Genomic DNA, 17,814 nt, shown 5'->3' with positions numbered 1-17,814 from the left:
CTACTGGTCCCCCTACTCACCCACCTCCCGCGGCCTTTTTCTGCCCCCTGGACCGGCAGGTAGCTGGACAGGCCCTCAGGATCGGGCGCCGAGGGATTCGAAGGACCCCGGCCGCGTCGCGCAAGGCCCCAGGGACTGCGGCGCGCGGATCGGGCTCCAAGCTCGCGTATCCGCATTCCCGCACCAGTCCCTCTTTCCAGACTCGCTCTTATCCTCTTTCCCCCAACCCCGCTGCGACCATGTTTGTTCCCTGCGGGGAGTCGGTCCCCGACCTTATGGGCTTCACCCTCCTGATGGTGAGTCTCCGCTGGAGCTTGGGGCTGCTGCCTCCCGGGAGGCCTCTGCGGTGTCACCACCCTCACCCGGCGTGTGTCGCGGGGCCTTGGGAGAAACAGGGCACTAGTTTCTGTTTCAGGTTCTCAGCCTGAAAAAATAGGAGGTTGTCGGTGGAGGCGGCGGTCCAAATAGAACCTTTCTTGGCGCTGTAATTAAAACATATTCAAGTTTGCAGTTGTACTCTTTGTTGCCTGTAGTATGTTAGTGTAATTCCAGATTCATTGTACATACGTTGTTTAGGGCATCCTTAAATTTTATCCTAGAAGCTCTTTTTTCAACTAGTTTTAGAGTCAGTCTTAAGCTAGTACGTCATTGTCCGTAACCAGAGGACTACTGATAGGGTGATAAAAGTAACTTTTGCTAGCAGCTAACACAGTTTTGTCGTTTTTACGTATGGCCTATATTAATTCATTGTTTTAATCAACACTTTATTATATGCCAATATTAGAATAAGACTGGGTGCATCTCAAGGAATTTACAGTCTAGTTGGAAACACATGTAAATCAATAAGGTCCTGAGATAATTGGGAGGGGGAGAGACAGACGGGCTTGCTAAGAAAAGCTTCATAGAGAAAGTAATGACTAAAAGATGGAGAGCGGGTGAGGTAGGGGCACCGGAGAGTAGGACATTTCGGAAAGATGCATGTTTAAAACAGGCACATAAGCATGGGGGACCTGGGAACTGCAAAGAATTTAGGATGACTCATTGAGAGCATAGGCTGGAAGCCCTGTGCACCCAGAAGGCACCATTGGAGAATGCACTGTTTGAAGTGGCATAAGGCTGGAGAGAGACAGACTATCATTCTTTTATTCACTAAATATCAAACACATAACCCCAAGAAGAGAGTGTTTCAAGAAGGAGGGAATGGCCATCTTTCAAAAGTAGCCAAGAGATGTATAAGATCAAGAAAGTAGGTTAGTGGTGGTCATCTGGGCAGTTACCGGTGGAGTGGTGAAGAGGGAAGCTGTGTTGGAGTAGGTTGAATAGGTGGTAGAAGAGGAGGTAAAGACCTATGTGTATATTCATTCATTAGCTCAGAGATAAAGTTCTTCCTTACCTTTTAATGGACAACTCTTGGACAATTTTGGCTATGTAGAAATACAAGAAGTGAGGTAGCAGCTAGGGGACTATGTGGGGTCAAGAAAGGGTTTTTAGAATGAAAGATATTAGAGCATGTTTACATGCTGATGGGAATAATCCAATAGCAAGGAAAAGAGGGATGATGCAGAAAAGTCTAACCCGAGAAGCAAAATCTTGAAGCAGGGAATTGCAGGAGGTAACTAGGGGATTGGTAGATGACAGCAGTGAGAAGTGGGAGAACACTCTGAAGGCCAAAAACAACAATTGCTGGAGGAGCTACATTAAAGAGCTACTTTGGAGATAGAATCAACAAAAATTAGTCATTAATTAGATGCAGTTGGTAAGGGAAAAGAAGTTGATTTCTGGTTTAGGTAATTGACTGAATAATGTTGCTCTTCTCTGAAATATAAAATATGAGCACAAGTTTGGGCAAAAATTTAGTTTTGTACATGTTGGATGTGAATTGCCTATGACCCAACCATATGGAGGTATCCATTAGGCTCTGGAGCTCAGATTCATGTTTTGGGCTGTAGGTAGAGATTTGGCAGTTTGGCTACTTAAAATCATGGGGATAAGTGTATGTTTAGTGTGAAAAGAAGGTCACTTCACCCATTGGGAATAGTTAGAGAGAGAGGCACTAATAAAGCAAATGGAAAGAAAACTCAGGAGTGCTTTTGTTTATACCTCACAGCATTTTTTTCCACTCTCTATTTTCCCAGATGTCTGTATAGCTCCTTCCTTTACCTCTTTCAGTCTGTTGTCATTTGTCACCCGAATGGACTCTTAACTTGTTCACGCGATTTAAAATTGCAACTAACCACATACACACACACTTACACTCAATTTTTCTCCATAGTGCTTACCACTATATATTTTACTGTTTATTTTATTTATTCAGGTAAACCATTCCCTCACTAGAATGGAAGCTTCACAAGGGCAGGAACTTTCATTGATGAGTTTTACTTTATTCCCCGTGTCTACAGCAATGATTGACATATAGTAGGTGGTCAATAAGTATTTGTTAAAGGTGAAGGAGGCCTCAGTTGACATCTTGGTTATAGCTAATGAAAGTCAGTAATCTACCTATGATGCACCTGAAAATAAGCATTCAATACTAGTACTATGATTATTATCTTCTAAATTTTTTAAAGTGCTGCTAATTTTGGTGACTGATTGAATATATCTTTTAAAATTTCAGCCAGCAGTCTCTGTTGGAAATGTTGGCCAGCTTGCAATAGATCTGATTATTTCTACACTGAATATGTCTAAGATTGGTTACTTCTATACCGATTGTCTTGTGCCAATGGTTGGAAACAATCCATATGCAACTGCAGAAGCAAATTCCACAGAACTTAGTATAAATACTGAAGGTATGTAAAACACCAGCATGGTTCTGAGACAAGGTAGAGTTGGTTTTAACTTAAAAATAGACTCTATGGATACTGGTTTGTAGTAAATATTTACTTAGTGCCAGCTATGTGTAGAATTCACAGCCCAATCACATTGTCCTACTCTTTTACATCTGGTTTTAGTTATTAGGATAGAGATTGAGTTGTCTGATGGCACAAGTAGGTATACACCTTTCCCATACCATAAATCTTCATAATTCCTCATTGGATTATCAGGCTTGATTAGTCAGCGAGCACAGTTTACGTTGCACTGATCACTGTTCGGTTATAATGCAGGACAGTACCAAGGGAATAGGGGGAAAACTCCTATTGATTATGAAACACAGGAGCATCCGGTTACTTTTTTTGATGACTGAGTGCCCTGTTGGCCTCTCAGCTTACCATAATGAAATGCATTTTGGGCCGGGCGTGGTGGCTCACGCCTGTAATCCTAGCACTCTGGGAGGCCGAGGCGGGTGGATCGCTCGAGGTCAGGAGTTCGAGAACAGCCTGAGCAAGAGCGAGACCCCGTCTCTACTAAAAATAGAAAGAAATTATATGGACAACTAAAAACATATATAGAAAAAATTAGCCGGGCATGGTGGCGCATGCCTGTAGTCCCAGCTACTCGGGAGGCTGAGGCAGTAGGATCGCTTAAGCTCAGGAGTTTGAGGTTGCTGTGAGCTAGGCTGATGCCACGGCACTCACTCTAGCCCGGGCAACAGAGCGAGACTCTGACTCAAAAAAAAAAAAAAGAAATGCATTTTGGAGGAATAACCCTATTATTGAAATTCCTGCAGGAAAGATCGCTTTGTTAACACAAGACTAAATTTCAGTTATTGCCTTAAAGGATAAAGAACTGTAAATGGTAAGACTAGAGTTCATATACTTTCCACTAATGAAAACTATCATTTATTGAGTATTGACTATGAGCAGAATGCAATGGATTCATTTAATCCTTACAACTATTCCATAAAGTAGTTTTATAGATAACAAAATCATGGCACAGAGAAGATAACTAAGTTATTCAAGGTCATTTGGTTAATATTGGTGTAACCAAGATTCTAACCAAGGCAGCCTGGCTCCAGAGACCTACTTCTTGGCAACATGCCACCCTGCTAATGCACCTTCACTCAAGTAGAAGATCCACTGGTGTTATTTGACTTGTTCCTCTGGCCCCTATATTTTCTGTAACTGGAGTTAGGTTGATTAGATATACGGTGAATATTTGGGGGCAGAAAACATAAAAGGTGATGTTGCCTTCATATTGTATTATGCTAGAAGAAAAAAGTACTATGAAACACGAACCTAACAACAAAAAAGAATTGCATGATACACTGATGGAAAATACTGCTATTATTGAAGATGGTATATCTTATATTTTAAAGCTTAGCCTGCCCACCCCCTACAGATGAATTATTTTCACACCTAGGTCTGTTGAATTGGACTATATGTATATGTCAAAGATAGGTTAGAGGCCTGAGTAGCCTATGCTAAGCCTTTTCCCTAAATTTATACCCTTTTCCTTAATTTCTAAACTTCCTTTGGCCCCCAGTATACCTGGTGCTCGCTGGACTTGCTGAGTTCAGCATAGCCCCCAATCATGCTACATCACACCAGCCAGAAGGAGACAATCTCTGAAAGACCTGCCCAGTCCAGGGTTATTTGTATTCTGTTTATAGTAACCAAAAGCTTACTCCTTGGCATAGTGGCCTAATCCTGTGTCCTTAGAGACTCTATTTTGTCCTTGGTTCATACAAGAGCTTCTCATTCTTAGAAGTGAAGTTGTGCAGGGAAACCTTAAGTATCTCTTCATTGGGCTCCTGTGGAATCTGTTGAAGGCTATAGATACTTTTCCCAGAAAAAATGCACACATATTGCCTCACAAGAAATGTACATGTTATTTCAAAAAAATCCTAAAGAACACAAATGTACCTATTTCGGGGATTTTATTACATGGCTAACATTCTCTTATATTTTGCTATTTCTTCTGTTAATCCAAATGAGTGTTGCTGTTCTCGAGAGAGAAGAGGGGAGAATATCAGAAACCAAAAAGTTTAGCTTTCTTAAGGATGATTTTATTTGTCATAATGCCAGAAATTTCCAAGGGAATACTTCTCTGGTTTTACAATTAAAGGCAGAAGAAAAATAATTTTTGATATTTTCTTATAGTTAACTTTTCAGAATGAATCTATTGCATAGAATAAAGCCCACTGGCATATTTTAAGCTACTTCTAAAATGTTTTATTTTAACCAAATGATATAGTATATATATTCTATATTTTAATTATTGAAAATATTTAGATACAAAAGATTCAATTTTTAATTTTTATTATATTAATTTCAACTTATATAACTTTCATTTTTAACTATCATATGATTTCATTTTCTTTGTAGTATATTCATTGCCTTCAAGAAAGCTAGTGGCTCTTCAATTAAGATCCATTTTTATTAAGGTTAGTATGTTATATTTGCCTTTTTACATTTATTAAAATATAATAAGAAAATACCAATTTAGTATTATTAACAATTAAGGTTTAAAAATTATTTCTCAGCCGGGCGCAGTGGCTCACGCCTGTAATCCTAGCACTCTGGGAGGCCAAGGCGGGTGGATCGCTCGAGGTCAGGAGTTCGAGACCAGCCTGAGCAAGAGTGAAACCCCGTCTCTAGTAAAAATAGAAAGAAATTATCTGGCCAACTAAAAATATATATAGAAAAAATTAGCCGGGCATGGTGGCACATGCCTGTAGTCCCAGCTACTTGGGAGGCTGAGGCAGTAGGATCGCTTAAGCCCAGGAGTTTGAGGTTGCCGTGAGCTAGGCTGATGGCACGGCACTCTCACTCTAGCCCGGGCAACAAAGCGAGACTCTGTCTCAAAAAAAAAAATTATTTCTCTGTTTTTACTGTACAAATAGTTAAGATCTGATTCTGTATAATCTCATAGCAGATGTTTTATCATCATTTCATGATTTTATAGAAAGGAATTGGGACTTCTAGCCTGGATCTTATGTATTCTTAATTCAGATAGCATTGGTGAAAAAATTTAAATACATGAATATTGTAGGTTTATTCCATGTGTATTACATTTCATGCAGTGGCATCTACATTTAAATTATGAATATGTCAAATTATGTATATATCAGAATACATTCTGAATCCAACTTCTTTCTTCTTCCACTGCTACCCTCAGTCCAAACCACTGTCATCTCTCATGCCCCTGACTCGACTGTTGCCCCACTCACCCGCCCCCAAACACTTCATGGTTTGTTTTCAAAGAGCAGCACCAGTGATCCTTTAAACCTAAATCAAATCACATCACTACTCCTTGAAACCCTCCAGTGGCTTCCCATCTCACTCAGAAAATTATAGCCCTTAACATGGCCTATGAGGCTCTGTATTTATGCTGTCTGATATGAGAGCCACTAACCACAGGTAGCTATTTAAATTTTAATGTATTAATTTAAAGTAAATAAAATTAAAAATTCAGTTCCTTAGTCACACTAGCTGCATTTTAAGTTCTCAGTAGCCACACGTGGCAAGTGGCTGCCACGATGACAGCTGTGCTCACAGAGTTCTGTTGGACACGTGCTCTGCTAATCTAACTCCAGCCACACTGGCCTCCCGGTAGTGTTCAAACGCAGTAAGCTCACTGCTGCCTCAGTCTTTCCACTGTTTTCTCTGCCTGGAATTCTTTTTCCTAGAGCGCAAAATGGTTCACTTCTTTTAGAGTTTGCTTAGATGTTATCTCATCAGAAAGGCCTTCCCTGACAACCCTTTCTGTTTTTCCTGTGTTAGTTTTCTTCAAAATTCATCATTACCTGGCATGTTATGTATTTATCATCTCCCTCTCAGAAAGTAAGCTTCATGAGAGAAGGGACTTTGTGTCATTCACTCTTATGTCCCCCATTCCTAGAATAGTGCCTTGCACATGGAGAAGCTCTCAATAAATATTTGTACAGTGGCTTATTTGGAATGACTTGAGATACCATCTGTTCAGGGGGTCAGAAATACGAGATTTTACTGACATGATTAACTGCATAGTACCTTTTATTTTAACTTTTTATTGACGTACAACATATATGAAGTAAAGCACACAAATCATAAATATACAGCTTGGTGAATTTTCACAGAGCAAGTCCTCTGTGAAACCAGCCTAGAGATCAAGAAATAGAATATTGTCAACATTCCAGAGTCCCCGCCTCCCCCGTGCATCCTAATTATTATTTAAGTGGAATCTTGTGGTATGGACTGCTTTATGTCTAGCTACCTTTATTCAACCGTCTATTTGTGAGGTTCCTCCATGCTGTTGTAAGTAGCAATAGTTCATTCATTCTCACTTCTGCGTGGTATCTGTTATATAAATAAGCCATAATTTATCCATTGTATTATGATGCTGCATTTGATTTTGTCCAGTTTAAGGTTATCATGAATAATGCTGCTATGATTATTTTTAATATTTGTATTAGAATCACTCGTTTAGTTAACAGTATTTATATACCCAGAATTTTGCAGCAAGAGTTGCAATTTTTATATTGTGCCACATGGCCTTTTTGTTTTCTTCCTAATCAGTATAGGTTAAAAAATTATTTAACTCCTAAACTAAATTTTGGGTAAATGGAAGTAAAAAATGATCTAAAAACAGCAAAATATTTATTGAGCATTGATTCTTTATACTAATACTGTAAGTTATATTTGTAATTCTACTTAATCCTTACAGCAATCCTCTGAGGCAGGTTCTAACATCATCCTTGTTTTTCAAATGTAAAAACTGAAGCACATAAAGTTTTAGCAATTTGCCTGAGACATACGGTCTTCAGGAGGTAGAGCTGGCATTCTCACCCAGGCAGCCTGAATTCAGAACCTCTCTTAACCACTATACTAGACTGCCCTCTTATTTTTTATTTTTTTATTTTTAGAGACAGGGTCTCACTTGTCACCCAGACTGGAGTGCCGTGGCGTGATCATAGCTCACTGCAACCTCAAACTCCTGGGCCCAAGCAATCCTCTTGCCTCAGCCTCCTGAGTTATCTGGGACTACAGGTGTGCACACCACCACACCTGGCTAATATTTCTATTTCTTGTAGAGATGGGGTCTCACTATATTGCCCAGGCTTGCCCTCTTATTTTTAAAAATTAGCCATTTCTTACCTGCATTTAAAATTGTATTGAATAATTATTTTATTAACAGTCTAAAGAGTTTCCCTAAAGTGGGTTTTCCCATCAAAAATTTTTAACCCACATTCCAGATTCACCAACTGAGCATCTTGCCGCACTGGCTTGATTTCTCTTCTATGCATGTGCACGTGTGCACACACACACATATGCCATTTCCTTCTGCCAAACAATCCAAAAGTAGGCTAGCGACATCGTAATATGTCACCCCTAGATAATATAGCCACATCTCTCAAGAACAAAGACATTCTCCTTCACGAACACAAGGCCATTACCATACGCAGAAAATCAGCATTTAATGAATTATTCAGTAGTATCATCTAACATGTTCAAATTTCCCCAGTTGTCCTCCAAATATCCTTCTATTTGGATCCAGTTCTGGTTCAAATGTTGCATTGGCTGTTCCATCTTTTTAGTTGGTATCCATTAAAGTAGAACCAGCCCTCCTCCTGTTTCTGTCCTTCACAATATTGACTCCTTTGAGGAATCAAGGCCAGGTGTTGAGCATTCTGCATTCATCTGATTGTTTCCTCACGATCAGATTCAGGTCAGAAATTTCTGGTAAGAACACCTCATAGATGACCATATGGTAGTTATTAAGTAACAACAGGCTACTTAAGTAGAAAACTGGGAAATTTTCTTTTTCAGTCAGAATAGAATTTTTTTTAAATTTAGATTCCTTAACAAATCATTTCTTTCTTTCTCTTTTTTTTTTTTTTTTTTTTTTTGAGGTAGAGTCTTGCTCAGTTGCCCTGGGTAGAGTACAGTGGCATCATCATAGCTGACTACAACCTCAAACTCCTGGGTTCAAGTGGTCCTCCTGCCTCAGCCTTCCGGAGTGCTAGGATTATAGGCATGAGCTACTGGACCTGGCCAATTCATTAATTTTTTTTTTTTTTTTAAGTTCACATGACTTTAATAAACTTGAATAAATGAAGCTAGTTTTACAATTACTATTTTTTTATTTTCATTTCCTTCTTAATTATAAAGGTAATAAATAGTTCATTGCTCTTTATCTTTCAACTTCAGTTTAAGGACAGTAAGTGAATCTAAAAATACTAATTTCGGTGTATATATATTACATATCATTAGCACATCAAGTGATAAAATATCATGTAGAATATTCTTATATCCTACGACTAACTTTAGATTTTCTTTTTATTCCTTTAATGGTATACAAAGTATAAATCAAAGCCATTCTGTGAAAAACTGCTTTCTTGGGTGAGAAGTAGTAACTTTGCAAGAGTTATTATTCTTTCAAGCAGTCATTCGTACCACCGTAATGATCTACAGCTTCGTAGGTATGTTCTTGCCTTTGAAAAAATTATTTTTGTTATGGTTTATACTATGGTAATTTCTCTATTGAAAAGTTAAAAAAAAATGTTAAGAGCTTTGTGTATCCTTACCTCGTCTCACTGGAATTTAGAAAGAGGAAGGTCAAAGGAGATGGGAGGGAGTACAGTTAGGTACATCCTTCTAGCTCCTCTGAGGTTAGTATAGTTGGGACATGAGGAAGGCTTTTGTGCAAAGAAAGAGACAGTTTTGGAACCATGCTTTTAGTGTTTGCTGTTATATACATGGAGTTCAGCTGATTAAGAGAAAGAGGAGAAAGGGTCCCCAAGATTTATTGGTTGATAACTTTTGAAAGATTAAATTGATGTTTCTATTTATTTTCACATATGCAACCATTTGTATTTGTAGCAATCCAGTTAACTTTAAGTATAGCTCCCTGGCATGACAGAGTGAATTCTTAAATATAAGGCAAAGTGGGGGTATAGCTCAGGGGTAAAAAATAAAATAAAACAAGTATCCCAGAAATAGAAATATAAACTATCATCACATAAAGTTGATAAAATACTATATAGAATACTCTGATATTCTAAGAAATAACTTTAGATCATTTAGAGTGTAACTTTTATCATTTATATACCTATAAAATCAGGATGAAAAAAATATCAATAAGTCAAGAGTTACCCTTCAAAACTGGAGCTGATTTCTAGCACTCACAATAGACATTACAGGCCTCATAGCAGAAGGGAGCATAGCTGTGGGAAATAGGTTTATCTTCTGAATGGCCTTGCCTCAGTTTAAGTTTTAAGTTTTCCTGTCTCTTTACACTCTTTCCTAAGTGTATAAATACCAAACTGGAGCAATATTTTTTACATAAGTCTGCTGAAACTTATATTTTGCCTTCTGGCAAAATTTCTAGCACTCACAATAGACATTACAGGCCTCGTAGGAGAACGAATATGTGGAGAACAAGATAATTTTAGCTAAAAGAACTGATATTTACCTTAGTGTTTGTATTTGTGAGTTTTTAAAAAGTTAATTATGTGATTGTTTCTAGTACTCCCTTCCGGTACCTACTTACACCTTCCATGCAAAAAAGTGTTCAAAATAAAATAAAGAGTCTTAACTGGGAAGAAATGGAGAAAAGCCCATGCATTCCTGAAATGAATGATTCTGAGTTTTGTATCCGTATTCCAGGAGGGGGTATCACAAAAGCACTCTATGATGAAAGGTGAGGTTGTTTGCCTATTTGTTTATTTCATACTTTATTTAAAAATGAAATTAAGACAATTGGGAGAGGGTAGTGGATTACTTAATTGGAACTTTGAAAATGTATTTATAAAACAGGCACTGTATTAGAGATCTTGCATTTAAGGGGAAGATTTAAACTTGGCTACAGAAGAATTAGTTCCTAAAAAGCCATATTTCATGCTTTATTATGTGTGACATTTTAGGGATCTTGACCTCTACAAGCATACTTGTTAAAAACTATGATAAATATACATCATATAAAATTTACCATTTTAACTATTTTTAAGTGCACAATTAAGTGGCAGTAAGTACATTCACAGTGTGTATATGCATCCCCACTGTCTGCTTCTAAAACTTTGTCATCATCCTATTTTAAAAATCTGTACCCATAAATAAAAATTCTCCATTTTATTTCTGTAAAATTGGTAATAATGTTCCCACTTCATTTCTCATTTTAATAATTTGAGCCGTCTCTCTTTTTTAGTCAATCTAGCTAATGATTTGTCAATTTTGTTAATCTTTTTGAAGAACCAGCTTTTAATTTCACTGATTTTTCTCTGTTGTTTTTCTATTCTCTATTTTATTTATCTCTGCTCTAATCTTTATTTTCTTCCTTCTGCTGGGTTTGGGTTTAGTTTGTTCTTTTTTTTCCTCTTTCCTAAGGTGTAAACTTAGGTATTGATTTGAAAAGTTTATTGTTTGTTATTATATGCTTTTGCAGCTGTAAATTTCCCATTTAGCATTGTTTTCACTGCATGCCATAGTTTGCGTATGTTGTATTTTCATTTTCTTTCATCTCTAAGTATTTTCTAATTTCTCTTGTGATTTCTTCCTTGACTCGTTGGTTGTTTGAGAATGTGTTGTTTAATTTCCACATATTTCTAAATTTTCCAGTTTTCCTTCTGTTATTGACTTATAGCTTTATCCATTGTGATCAAAAAAGATACTTTGTATTATTTCAATCTTTTTAATTTATCAAGACTTCTTTTGTGGCTTAATATATGGTCTGTGCTGGAGACTGTTCCATGTGTACTTGAGAAAATTCTGCCATTGAGTGGAATGTTCTATATATGTCTGTTAGGTCTAATTGGTTTATAATGTTCAAGTCTTCTGTTTCCTAATTTGTCTGGTTGTTCTATCCATTATTTTTTATCTTTTTTCTTTCTTTTTATTTTTCTGTTCTATCCATTATTGAACATGAGATATTGAAGTCTTCAACTATTGTTATAGAACTGTGTTTTTCTCCCTTCAATTTTATCAGTTTGCTTTGTATATTTTGGGGCTCTGTTATTTTGTACACATTTGTATTTGTTCTATTTTCTTGATGAATTGATGCTGCATCAATATATAATGTTCTTCTTTGTCTCTTAATAGCAGTTTTTGACTTACAGTCTATTTCGTCTAATAGTAGTATAGCCACCCCTGTCTCTTTTGATCACTATGTGCATGGAATATCTTTTTCTGTCTTTTTTATTTTCAATCTATGAGTGTGTCCTTAGATCTAAAGTGAGTCTTCTAAGCAGCATATGGTTGGATCATTTTTTAATCCATTCTGCCAATCTCTCCTTTTTTATTAGAGTTTAATCCATTTACATTAAAATAAGGATAAGGATAAAATAAGGATAAGTCCTTCCTGATAAGGAAGGACTTCTGCCATTTTGCTGTTATCTGTGTCTTACAGGTTGCTTTTGTTCTTTATTTCCGCCATTACTGCCCTTTGTGTGTTTAGTTGATGTTTCATAATGATACTTTTTTACTCTCTTCTCATTTTCTTTTGTGTATTTTCTATAGACAGTCTTGTGGTTACTATGGTGATTACATATAACATCCCAAAGTTATAATAAACTTAAGTTCAATTGCATACAAAACCTCTACTTATATATAGCACTGTCCTCCCACTCTTATATTGTCACAGATTACATCTTTTATACATTACATGCCCAGTGACATAGGTTTATAATTATTTTTTGTATATTTGTTTTTAAACCTCTACAATTACTCCTTTTTTTTTTTTTGATAGTGTCTCACTCCAGTGCCCAGGCTGGAGTTCAGTGGCATCAATCATAGCTCACCACAACCTCAAACTCTTGGGCTCAAGCAATACTGCTGCCTCAACTTCCTGAGTTGAGTGGGTGGGACTACAGGTGTGTGCCACCTGGCTAATTTTTCTATTTTTTGTAAAGATGAGGTCTTGCTATGTTGCTCAGGCTGGCCTTGAATTCCTGGCCTCAAGCAATCCTCCCATCTCAGCCTCCCAAAGTGCTGGAATTATAGGTGTGAGCTATCACGCCTGGCCTACAGTCACTCTTAATTAGTCTTTAGGAATCATGAACATTAAGAAGGCAAATGAAAGTTAAGGTAGAAACTAGAAAAAGATCTTATTTTTCTTTAGCCCTTGTTTTGGTAAATTGATGTCTATGTCCACACTCAGTCTGCCATTCAGTTTGTAGACACTTACACTGTCCCTGTTTTGCCTGCCTTGCCCCTTTGCCTCCTGCTTCACAAGACCTAAAGCTAACTTAGAGGCTAACCACTAGGTCTTGATATATGCTTTAGCTTCCTCTGACTCTTTCTTGCCGGGAATTGATGTGCCTGGTGAGTTCATGGGAGACAGAGCCAATGACTATGAAAGGAGGAGGGCAGCTTTTCAGGAGGTGGCCTCTGCTGCTTCTCAAGCCCGCATGTTCTACTCTGCACTCTCCCGTGGAGAGCAATGACGGCATCCCTCTGGTGCCTCAGTAGTGGGCCTAGAGAGTTGGGCAGAGCTAATCCTGGAAAAATATGTCCCCAATACCATTATTGCTCAGAATCAATTGGTAAGTCTGTGTCCTCACCATAATACATTTCAGGAGTATAAATCTAGCATTGAAAAATAGAACCACTGCTTTGCTTGCTCTGAAATCTATATTGTGACTTACACATGACCTGAAGAAGTCATAGTAGTAGTAACAGTAGTATAAGTAGTAGTAATAGCAATAGCAGCTAACTATGTACCTAGTGCTGTTGTGTGTACCTTACATGTATTAAGTCATATGATTCTCATAGTAAATATGTAAATATATACTGCTAACTACATGTAATATATAAGAAAATTAAAGAGCAGCAAGATAATTTGCTAAAAACCATACAGGAAGCTGGGTGCAGTGGCTCGGGCCTGTAGTCCCAGCTACTCAGGAGGCTAAGGTGAGAGGATCATTTGAGCCCAGGAGTGTGAGGCCAGTCTGAGCAACATAATGTGACCTCATCTCTTTAAAAAAAAAAAAAAAAAAAGCCATACAGGTAGTAAGTGCCAGAGGAAGGATTCAAACACAGGCCTCTGGCCTAGATCCTGTACTTTTAATCACTTTGCTGTAGGGTCTAATACTCGTGGTCTAAGAGCACATTGAACTTTATTCTTTGTTGAAAAGTCGAACCTCTCCATACCAAGTGAAGGCAAACTTCAAAAATAAATAAAGTTGAACCCGTTTCTTTGTATTTATACCCCTGCTTTCTTCTTAAAAAATAGTTAAGACTTCTCTGCCAGTAATGATATATGCATCTCAGCTTGTTCTCACAGTACAACTTGTTTTGTCCATCTCTGGCTAGACTTGCATATCATTCCAGCTTTTATCTTTTTCCCTGAGAACTTACTCTATTCTTATTAAAAATGATCATTTCCTTCAACTATTCCTCTTTTCCTAGTTCATCACGCATTCAAGTTTTTGGTGTTTTCTTGAGACTGGGTCTCGCTCTGTCACCCAGGCTGGAGTACAGTGACTTGATCATAGTTCACTGTAGCCTGGAACTCTTGGGCTCAAGCCATCCTCCCACCTCAGCCTCCCAAAGTGCTGGGATTACAGGCATGAGCCACTGCACATTCAAGTTTTTACTTCTTCTCCTGTTTTGCTTATTGCCCATAAAAGACTATCACTTCAAACATTCCCTGACCGGGACCTGGAAGCCCCGGCTACCCAATCATTCTCTGTACCTGCCCTGCAAACCACCAGCTTTGAATTATTCTCCTGTTTCATTCAGGCCACATTTTTAGCCTTGACTGTTGTATTAGCTCAGGGTGCCATGAAAAAATACTGTAGACTGGGTGGCTTAACAGAAATTTATTTTCTCTCAGTTCTTGAGGCTGGAAGTCCAAGACCAGTGCCAGCATTGTCGACTTCTGTTGAAGACCTTCTTCCTGGCTTGCAGACGGCTGCCTTGATGTGTGCTCACAGCTGAGATTTCCTTCTCTCTCTTTTGAGGCCACAATCTTATTGTGTTAGGGCCCCACTCTATGACCTCATTTAACCTTAATTACCTCCTAAAGACCCTATCTTCAGATACAATCACAACATATGAATTTTGGAGGACACAAAGACCTAGGTTCAAATCCCACCCCTGCCACTTATAAGATACAGAACTTTGAGCACATTAACTATGTTTTTAATCTCTTTAAACTTGTTACCTCATAATAATAACTATTAATAACACTTCCATTGTATGCATTGGTCACTGTTTTAAGCACTTTGCCTCTATCACCTCCTTTAAACTGCACAAACACCTGTGAGGTAGGCTCTATTATTATGCCTCTCTTACAGAGGAGGAACACGAGCCCTGATTAAGTAACTTGCCCAAGATATCTGGTAAGTGGGAGAGGTAGAATTTGAATCTTGGTGTTCTGTCCTTTTTCCCATTATTCTAAACTGATTTATAAAATGGAGATAATTATAGCTTCCTTGGGATTGTTACAGGGATTGAATCATAAAATTTGCACAGAAGCACATAATAATCACTTCATTAAAATGGTATCTGTAAGAAGCAGTAGCAAGTTTTCTTTCCTTTATTTCATTCTCTTCTGCAGTTTTCCTTCACTGCTTTAGATTATTAATAACCAGGGTGTTATTTTCTTTCCGTCTCTTTGCTGTGGTGCTTCTAAAAAGCACTCTCTTCTAAAGTAGATTTTGGGAGTAGATCAGAACACATCTCATTTGCTGTAGCCAAGGACAGAAAGGATGGTTTTTCATGCAGCCCTGGGGTGAGGCATGAGCTTGCGTCTTTCCCAGGTGGGTGGTACATGGTTCCTAATACTGTTCCCACAAATAAAAGAATATTCATGAGGCAAAGGGAGATGAACAAGTGATCTTATGATGTGGTATCGTTTCCTTTCCTAAAACCTGGCAGGTTATCTTAGCTATAAAGACAGACATGCTAGAGTCAGCATCTTCTATCAGTGGAAAAATACTAAATTATTCTCTTTATTTCTTGTAGCTGTTCTAAAGAAATCCAAATGGCAGTTCTGCTGAAATTTGTTTCAGAAGGGGACAATATCCCAGATGCATTAGGTCTTGTTGAATATCTTAATGAATGGCTGCAAATAATCAAACCATGCGTAAGTTTTACTACAGCTTAAGCCTCCTACTTGTCTGGTTATGTAGTCATTAACTTGCATTTCATATACTATGTAAGTGGACCATATAGGTGAAATTTTATGTTAAATATAGACATATCTTTACATAAAACTTCATTTAAGCGAAACTTTTGAAAATAAGGAAGGCATTTAACTAACCTATTATTTACAGTTGTTTCACTAAAGCTGACTTTCCAAAAAGGAAAATCCTAAGTTCTTCATTGTTTTCATTGTTCATGTTATATTAATTATGCCAGATAGATTCTTATAAGAATAAGCAAGTCTTTGGAATTCAGGATTTTTTTTTAGGGAAGCAAAAATTGAGTATGTATTACAATAAAGATACTTTTCTGTATTATGAAATGAGAGCATTACACCCAGGGAAATGAGTCAGACTTTAGGCACAACAGAGGCACCAAAAGTCTACAATATATTATGGGTAACTATCTTTTTAATTCATGTTTTTGCTAAGAAAAAAATTGATACAAATCATATGACACTCATTTTTTTAAACCTCCTATTCTTTTTAAATTTGATTTTACTTAAGAGACTCCATTTGCAGCCTTTCTTGGTATATCTTTATGATTTGGAACTTGAACAAATTTATCTTCAGTTGACATGAAGACATAGAAACTTACTACTTTATTTTTCCTTAAAGTAAAACCTGACAAAAAGTGTCAGAACCATAATACGTGTTAGAAGGGGATTTGATGGTAAAATTGAAAGATTAAAATGTTATGTTCTTCACTTACAGAGTGATGATCCCACAGCATCTACCTTGAGATGGAAAATACCAAGTTCTTGGAGATTACTCTTTGGCAGTGGTCTTCCCCCTGCACTTTTTTGATGTATTTTCAGTTTTTGTACCTTATATCCCAAGACACTTATTATCAACACAACTGCTGAACATTCTGTACAAAAATTTGTATAATCTGAGAATGTATTAGGAAATAAATATTTGCTTTTCACAGATAATCTCAAAAAAAGGATTAACACAAGGTCTTTTTGCCATGTTTTTCATCATATACAACAAATGTAAATTTTGTACAATAGAATTTTATTTCCTAAGTAATTTTGTCTTAAATAATATCCTTTTTTAAAAACTCAGACTCTAATTGGCTTCCTATTTCTGCTGTAATAAATTACAACAAACTTAGTGGCTTAAAACAACACAAATTTATTTTTACTTACAGTTAAGTCAAAAGTCCAAAAGTGGGCCTTAGTAGGCTAACATCATGGTGACGGTAGGCCTGTGTTCCTTCCGAAGGCCCTAGGGGAGACTCTGTTTCCTGCCCATTTCCAGCGACTAGGGGTTGCCACGTTCTTTGGCTCATGGTGCCTTCTTCCATCTTCAAAGCCAGCAGCTTAGCATCTTCAAATGTCCCTCTCTCTTTCACTTATAAGGACCCTTGTAATTACATTGGGCACACCCCAATAATCCAGGATAATTTCATCATCTCAAAATAATTTTAGTATAAAATAAATAATAAAAAATAATTTTCATGTCTGAGTGCCTGCGCAGCACCAGATAACCTGCAATACTGCAGACAGACGCCAGAGGGAGCAAGAGATTATAAGCTGAAAAATCAGCAAAACTCTAATTGGGAAATTACATACACCAGCCAGAGAGGTTAAATCTTCCAAAAAACATTTAACAGGCTTCCAAAATCTCTCCCCAGGCTGCTTGCTGAAAGTCTTCCCTATACAAAGCCAGTATGTAAAGATTGGGAGAGGTGGCTGTTTTACTAAATGCATAAAACAGCAAAAATCACAAAGCAAATGAAGAAATAGAAACATAGCCTAATCAAAGGAACAAATTAAATCTCCAGAAACCAACCCCTAAGAAACAGAGATCTATGAGTTTCCTGACAAAGAATTCAAAAAATTGTCTTAAAGACAAACTCTGATCTACAAGAG

The 17,814-nt window shown here is 37.4% G+C and overlaps 1 protein-coding gene across 1 annotated transcript; it reads left to right on the top strand.

Annotated features, from left to right (window-relative positions):
* Window positions 1–149: 149 nt before the first annotated feature.
* Window positions 150–16,970, top strand: PSMG2 (proteasome assembly chaperone 2). Its single transcript, XM_069468292.1, has 7 exons — window positions 150–296; window positions 2,615–2,786; window positions 5,202–5,260; window positions 9,159–9,277; window positions 10,324–10,497; window positions 15,759–15,879; window positions 16,652–16,970. Exons 1-7 carry the CDS (start codon window positions 240–242, stop codon window positions 16,742–16,744), a joined length of 795 nt encoding a protein of 264 aa, XP_069324393.1. The 5' UTR covers window positions 150–239; the 3' UTR covers window positions 16,745–16,970.
* The last annotated feature ends 844 nt before the right edge of the window (window positions 16,971–17,814 follow it).

This window comes from Eulemur rufifrons, chromosome 5, assembly GCF_041146395.1.
Source record: "Eulemur rufifrons isolate Redbay chromosome 5, OSU_ERuf_1, whole genome shotgun sequence".
Lineage (NCBI taxonomy): Eukaryota > Metazoa > Chordata > Mammalia > Primates > Lemuridae > Eulemur > Eulemur rufifrons.
The sequence above is the reverse complement of the archived record's forward strand: the minus strand, read 5'-3'. Positions and strand labels throughout refer to the sequence as shown.

Coding starts and splice junctions, on each gene's coding strand:
- PSMG2 (XM_069468292.1), top strand. CDS start 240: ATGTTTGTTCCCTGCGGGGAGTCGGTCCCCGACCTTATGGGCTTCACC. Junction 297..2,614: donor TGGGCTTCACCCTCCTGATG/GTGAGTCTCCGC, acceptor TTAAAATTTCAG/CCAGCAGTCTCTGTTGGAAA. Junction 10,498..15,758: donor AAAGCACTCTATGATGAAAG/GTGAGGTTGTTT, acceptor TATTTCTTGTAG/CTGTTCTAAAGAAATCCAAA.